Source organism: Hibiscus syriacus, unplaced genomic scaffold (assembly GCF_006381635.1).
Source record: "Hibiscus syriacus cultivar Baekdansim isolate YM2019G1 unplaced genomic scaffold, ASM638163v2 tig00110584_pilon, whole genome shotgun sequence".
Lineage (NCBI taxonomy): Eukaryota > Viridiplantae > Streptophyta > Magnoliopsida > Malvales > Malvaceae > Hibiscus > Hibiscus syriacus.
In genome coordinates, this window is record NW_024062792.1 from 3,558,484 (window position 1) to 3,565,963 (window position 7,480).

A 7,480-nucleotide genomic window follows, 5' to 3' on the forward strand; every position below is an offset into this window, starting at 1 on the left:
CCTAAAAAACAAACCCCAAAAAATCTTCTCTTTATATCTTTGGATAAATAATTGAAGATTCTCTTAAAAAGATTCGTTCTTGGGAGAGTCTAGGAGAGAAGAAAAAGAAATGGTAGCTAGACTCTTTGCATTATGATTTGAGTTTTTTTTTCTTCCCTTGGACAATAAACAAATTTCTCACTAGTGAAATGGAAAAAGCTTCATGCTTGTTTTGTGGAAGGATTCCTTCAACGACAACAACAAAAGCTTTGGCTTTGAGTGTTCAAAAGAGTAGCTTTTTGAGTTCTTTGCCATTCTCCTTTTCTTATTCTTCGAAATCAATATGTTTATTTGTTGACCATAAATATAATTTACCTTTAACAAAATTTAAGTCCAAGCAGTTTGTTTGCAATGGTATTGGAGAAAGCAGCGGCAGTCAAAGTGACAGCAGGATTATTACTTCTACAAAGAAGCAGCTTAGAAGGAGAAGTTACATTGGTGGCAACCCAAGAGGTAACAAAAGTGAGGGTAATTCTGCTTCTACGCCTAATGATAGTCTCAGTAGGACAAAAATATTAGTCAAGGAACTAGGATTGTTGAAGAAACAGAAGGCTCAAAAGAATAAGGCTTTAAATATTAGAACCTTGTATCAAAATGGGGATCCCTTGGGCAGAAGAGATCTTGGGAAGAAGGTTGTTTGGTGGCTTAGTGAAGGTATGAGGACAATGGCTTCAGATTTTGTGTCAGCAGAGTTGCAAGGGGAGTTTTTGGAGTTGAGACAAAGGATGGGACCTGGATTGACATTTGTAATCCAGGCACAGCCTTATCTCAGTGCTATTCCTATACCCCTTGGACTCGAAGCAATTTGTTTGAAGGCTTGTACGCATTATCCAACATTGTTTGATCATTTCCAGAGGGAATTGAGGAATGTTCTTCAAGAGTTGCAGCAAAAATCCGTGGTTGAATATTGGAAGGAGACTGAGTCTTGGAAGCTGCTTAAGGAGCTAGCGAATTCTGGTTCGTTCTCTTTCTTTGAAACCTTTTTCATGTCCAACTTCGTTTCTAGCCTGTCGGTTGAATATAACATTAATTACTTGCTCTAACATAGTGTTTGGAATATGATAATTAATGCATTTAGTTGTTTGATTATAGCATAAATTTACTTGTTTGATTTAACAGTTCTTGGAATATGTTAATTAGTAGTTTGGTATGAGAGCGAGTTTGAGCTGGGAATGATGGATTTGCAGCTCAGCATAGGGCGATTGCTCGGAAGAATACATCTCCAAAGCCTGTTCAGGGTGTTTTGGGGATGGATTTGGAGAAGGCTAAGGCCATGCAAGGTAGGATTGATGAGTATACGAAGCGGATGTCGGAGTTGCTTCAGATCGAGAGGGATGCGGAATTGGAGTTCACTCAGGAGGAGTTAGATGCTGTTCCTACACCTGATGAGGGTTCCGATCCATCAAAACCTATTGAGTTCTTGGTTAGCCATGGCCAGGCTCAGCAAGAACTTTGTGACACCATTTGCAATTTGAATGCTGTTAGCACATCAACAGGTTATCTACCAATTTATTTGTTATTTTTTCCCTTTGAGGTTGATAAGCCCCATGTTTGCACCTTCATTTGCTCCTTTGAATGCAGTTTTGGAGTTTGTTGCATAAATGGTGGTTGGGTTTGCTAATGCCTTTAGAATTGTGCTATGTACAGGATTAGGCGGAATGCATTTGGTGTTATTTAGGATTGACGGCAACCACCGACTGCCACCCACGACCTTGTCTCCTGGAGATATGGTTTGTGTGAGGATTTCTGACAGCAGGGGAGCAGGTGCAACTTCTTGCATTCAGGGATTTGTTGACAACCTTGGGGATGACGGTTGTAGCATCATTGTTGCCATGGAGTCTCGTCATGGTGATCCAACTTTCTCTAAGTTATTTGGAAAAAGTGTGCGCATTGATCGTATTCATGGTTTGGCTGATGCACTCACATATGAGGTATTTGATAAATGCTTTTTATTTTCAGTCTTTGGGTTTACATTTCTTGGATGGTGATTGATGAACATGTTAGTTTTACAATCACTGACATATTTCTTAACTCTTAGTTCTATTGTCAAATTCCACTTGACTAGTATAGGTTCCTTCCTATCTTATTTGATGTAGCTTTAAATTTGTATGATGTATCAATGCCCTCTCATGATAATTTTGAAATTTCATGAAAGAAAAGGAAGTTTATCAAAGCACTAGGAGATAGAAGTTCATTCATAGTATTTACACAAGGTACTATTCCCAAGGCTCTATGCGTTGTATTCTTGCTATCCTTTGTTTTGAGTTCCATACTTCCATGGACATTATGAAGCCTGGTTTTGCCTATAATGCTTCTGAAATCCTTTGTGGATTACATTTTTTTTTCACATTCCATAATCTCTTATCGTGGTCATGATGCTTGGAGCATATATTGTGTAACTCTCTGATACGTACTTTTCAGTCATGACCGAGTGCAGTGTAGTAACAGTTTTCCTCATTTTTTATTTCTCTGATGATCTATATTTCTCATTTGACTAGGGAATCTATGTCAATTATAATTGTATTCCCAAAGAACCATCATAGTGAGTAATTAGCAAACCTCTCTTTCTTGAGGTACAAGAGATTCTCTAAAGCTAGAAAACTGCAACCTCTAACATACTTAATAATAAGTAGGACTGATAATATGGGTATCCATGTTATTTATATTTTCCCATCTCTATGCTAAGTGGTGGCACACTGCAAACTATTTAATTACTTATCAATGCGTTGGGTAAAATCTTATAGAATCAACTCCGCTCCTCCAAGACATGAAAATTGTTTACTAAAACCTGAACTGGTTACTATATTGGTTTTACTACAATAAATATGGCTACCTAAGAAAATTTCTAGAGTTTCTTGAGCTGTTTCCTGGTTAGATGCTAGATATTTCAAGCTGCAGCACCTGGCTTGGGCTACACCCCTTTTTACTCTTATTAGGTTCGTGTGGTGAATGATTCATTCGGTAGCTTGCCTTAAGGAATTTGCTAATAGAGAATACATCTTAACTTTTGATGTAGTTTTTTGAATTGCCAGTAAGTACTAATTCCAGACATATTTTGGCCGCTTTCCAGAAGTGTTTTTTTGTTAATATATAATATATTCACTTTTCAATTGTTTCTGTTCAACAATGCTTACTATATCTAACTGCCCTGTTATGTTTTTTAGCGCAATTGTGAAGCCTTAATGCTGCTCCAGAAGAATGGCTTGCAGAAGAAAGACCCTTCAATTGCTGTTGTGGCCACACTATTTGGAGACAAGGAAGATTTAGAATGGCTGGAGGAGAATGGTTTGGTCGACTGGAGTCAAGTGGAGTTGGATGGATTATTACAGCATGGAACATTTGATGATTCCCAGCGAAAAGCAATTGCTTTAGGCTTGAACAAGAAGCGGCCTGTGATGGTTGTTCAAGGACCTCCAGGCACTGGAAAGACAGGCTTGCTTAAGGATATTATAGTACTTGCCTCACAGCAAGGTGAAAGGGTTCTAGTAACAGCGCCTACTAATGCAGCTGTTGACAACATGGTGGAGAAACTTTCCGGTACAGGATTGAACCTAGTGCGTGTTGGAAACCCAGCACGCATTTCTTCAAATGTAGCATCCAAGTCGTTGGTTGAGATAGTCAATTCTGAGCTTGCAGATTATCGAGCAGAATTTGAAAGGAAGAAGTCAGATCTAAGAAAAGATCTTCAACTTTGTTTAAAGGATGATTCTTTAGCTGCTGGAATACGCCAGCTTTTAAAGCAGCTTGATAAGGAACTAAAAAAGAAGGAGAAGGAAATGGTGAAGCAAGTATTATCAAGTGCTCAGGTGGTGCTTTCTACGAACACTGGAGCGGGTGATCCACTTATTCGAAAATTGGATACTTTTGACCTGGTTGTTATGGATGAAGCTGGACAGGCAATTGAACCCTCTTGTTGGATTCCAATATTGCAGGGGAAACGTTGTATACTAGCTGGCGACCAATGCCAGCTTGCTCCCGTAATTTTGTCTCAAAAAGCTTTAGAAGGTGGCCTTGGAGTATCCTTGCTAGAGAGAGCTGCGACTTTGCATGAAGGGGTTCTTGCTACCATGTTAACAACTCAGTACCGAATGAATGATGCAATAGCCAGTTGGGCTTCGAAGGAGATGTATGATGGAGAACTGAAATCCTCTCCTTCTGTTGCATCTCATCTTCTTGTTGATTCTCTATTTGTCAAGGTATGAGATCGATTCATGTTTATTCATTCTATAAAACAGAGCATAGATCTTCATTAGTAATGGCTACTAGAAATGCTAAGTGAAAAAAACCTTCAAATAAGTTTATGGTCACAATCTTTTATTCAAATTCATGCATGCATGGGTATTTTTTAGCTTTACATAGGCATGCTTGCTATTTATTTGGTTTAATATTCTACATTATTGAATTTTTTGGAATTATTTATTTCTCGCGAGGTTAGCTTGGGTGGGGAAAGAAAAAGAAGGAAAAAAGGTTCAAGTTTTGATGTTTCTTTACCTTATTTCAGCCCACGTGGATAACACAATGCCCATTGTTGTTACTCGACACAAGGATGCCATATGGAAGTTTGTCAGTTGGCTGTGAAGAGCATCTAGACCTTGCAGGCACAGGGTCTTTTTTCAATGAAGGGGAAGCCGATATCGTTGTCCAACACGCCTTTCATCTGATCTATGCAGGTGATTGAGAATATATTTGGTCTACCTTTTTAATGGTGGTTACTATATTGATTTCAGTATATGACAAACTAGTTGAATTGTGTGTACTGTTGCACTCTTCATTCAAGTTTTAATAGTCCTTGGTAATAAAATAAATGTTAAACTATATTGGACTTGAGAATGTTACATGTATGAGCATGATCTTGTTTTCATTACTTTGGTTTCTCTTTTATAACTGTAGAAATTCCATGTAGAAATTCTAAGGAGATAAAACTCCTTACCGGGACAGATTTGCTTTTCTCGGCAGCTGTCCACACAGTTTGTATATGTTGTACAAACCTAGCTTGGACTTTAATCTATCTAAGCTTGTCCTTGGAAGGGCTTCGGTAAGAATATCGGCTATTTACTGTTGAGTAGAAATATAGTTTAGTTTTGCAGTCCCTTTGTTGACTTTTTTGGAAATAAAGTGAGTTTTTCAGAAATAAAGTGTGTCAATCACCACATGCTTTAAGTTCGAGTCAGTAGCAAGCAAATCTTTTAGCTTGAATGTCACTTTGTATCTTGAAGTGATCCTCTGGGTCAACTTTTAACTCTTTTAACAGTCTTTGAATTGAAGTTCCTTCACAAATTCCTGAAGCAAGTGCTCAAAATTCAGCATCTGCACTGCTTCCTGAGACCACAAACCATTTATTGCGCCTCCCTGTAACTAGATTGCTCCAAACCATAAAGCAATAGCCACTCGTAGACTTTCTTTCAGTTGATTCTCTAGCCCAACTCGCATCAATGTATACCTCTACCTCATGGTTTTTACATTTTTTATAAGAGTAATCCATGTCCTTTAGTGTTTGTTCCCCGACTTTCCCTTTGTATGAGTTTTAAAGCGATGTCTGTCCTTGGCTTCTGCATAATTCTTATCAGCTGGTAGACTAACACCCTCGCAAAAATCGATGGCCTTCCGAGTCCCGACCCTAGTTATTTCCGTGCTTGCTTTGTAGTGATTAAGAGGCCTTGATTTTTACCATCTTTCCTCACTTAACCATGTTGAGAACTATGTTCGATTGTATTCTCTTATGCAGGTGTTAGCCCAACAGCTATTGCTGTGCAATCACCTTATGTTGCTCAGGTACAGCTCTTACGAGACAGGCTCGATGAGTTCCCTGAGGCTGCTGGCGTCGAGGTTGCGACAATCGATAGCTTCCAGGGTCGAGAGGCTGATGCAGTAATCATATCAATGGTATTATCAATTTTTATTTTTTGCATGAATTACCATGTCTTTCTTTTGAAATTCCTGATAAAGTCATCATCTGTTTCCTGCTATAATTTATATGCTTTTAGTCTTGGTTTTACATATTTCTCACTGATTTCCCTCGAATTTGCTAGCAAAATGTTCATTTTTCTTTAGGTTGCAGACATTCATGATACCAATGTGTTTGAGGATCTTTGTCTTTGTGTCCCCTTCAGCATTTATGTTGCATGCAATGTTGCTCGGACTTTATTTTTCTTACTATTCATGTGTGTGACACTTGTGTCCGACACATTTAGACATAACTACAAGGGTACGATTTTCCAAATATATGAAGAAAAAAAGTTCGGAAATGCGAACATTCCTGTGTCACATAGGTAGCAGGTGATGCATGTTAGAGTGTGTTTAATTGCATGAAACTGAAATCCTAAGTATGGCTGGTTTAGATGCTTTTTACTGTTTTCAGGTACGATCAAACACTTTAGGTGCTGTTGGGTTCTTGGGGGACAGTAGGCGAATGAACGTTGCCATAACCAGAGCACGCAAACATGTTGCGGTCGTGTGTGATAGCTCGACAATTTGCCACAACACTTTCCTGGCCAGGCTCTTACGCCATGTCCGGTACGTTGGTAGGGTGAAGCATGCCGGACCTGGTGCTTCTGGAGGATCGGGACTCGAGATGGATCCAATGCTGCCATCCATTAGTTAACATGACATGGAAAAAAGGCTTTAAATTTGTTTCAGTTGAATGATTGTTTGGAAGTTCAATCTGTAAAATGGATGGTTTGGATACGTTTGATTTCGGCATCTGTTTTACCCATTAATTTATGTACATATGGTCATTTTTTGTGATCGAAATTGCTACCTTTTGATTCAGTTGTATATAGAAATATACATTTGATGAACCCTGGTTTGTATACATTCCAAAACTGCATATAATATCAAGGAAAACATTAACATTAGGATTATTTTTTTGGCTTTATTAAAAAATGAGCGTTAAAATTATATTTTTCATATATTTTTAGTTTTAATTTTTTTGGGTTTTAACGTTTTCGATTTTATTACTTTAAGTGTTTGATCCGGCTAAGAAGTTCAAATTCGTTAACTAATTCAAAAAATAAATGTGAAGATTTATAATTTTTTTTTTATATTTTTTAAAAAGAAAATTTTAAAATTATTATTTATTTTAAAAGGATTCTAAAACTTTTCTAAAATCTAAAAAGACTCAAACATCTAGAATTTTTATTTTCAAACTTTTGTTATTATTGTCACCATCGAATGACGATTCACCTATCGTCGTGCACCCACTTATCTGACTATCATCCCAAACTTCTATAGCACTATCTAAAATTTAAAAGAAGCTCAGTGCAGATGTTGTGTTGTACATGGATCATTTTGTTAATGATTTTCAGCTTAACTGAAAATGTGTGCCAATTCCATCCCCAGAGCGTAGATGATCATTTTATATGAGGAAACCATGGAAATGTGTCTTATCTGACGATGAGTATGTTTCCGAATATTACTCGTATAAAAAAATATATCATTTAAA

The 7,480-nt window shown here is 37.6% G+C and overlaps 1 protein-coding gene across 2 annotated transcripts; it reads left to right on the forward strand.

The window, feature by feature from the left end:
• The first annotated feature begins 188 nt into the window (after positions 1-188).
• On the forward strand, positions 189-6,836 carry LOC120133643 (DNA-binding protein SMUBP-2-like). Of its 2 annotated transcripts, XM_039150189.1 has the most exons (8): positions 189-996; positions 1,227-1,535; positions 1,687-1,970; positions 3,204-4,235; positions 4,541-4,709; positions 5,765-5,922; positions 6,398-6,657; positions 6,695-6,836. In XM_039150189.1, exons 1-7 carry the CDS (start codon positions 189-191, stop codon positions 6,638-6,640), a joined length of 3,003 nt encoding a protein of 1,000 aa, XP_039006120.1. In that variant the 3' UTR covers positions 6,641-6,657; positions 6,695-6,836. The 2 variants fall into 2 exon arrangements, with proteins under 2 accessions (XP_039006120.1, XP_039006119.1); XM_039150188.1 differs by having other exon boundaries at positions 6,398-6,836.
• Positions 6,837-7,480: the final 644 nt, after the last annotated feature.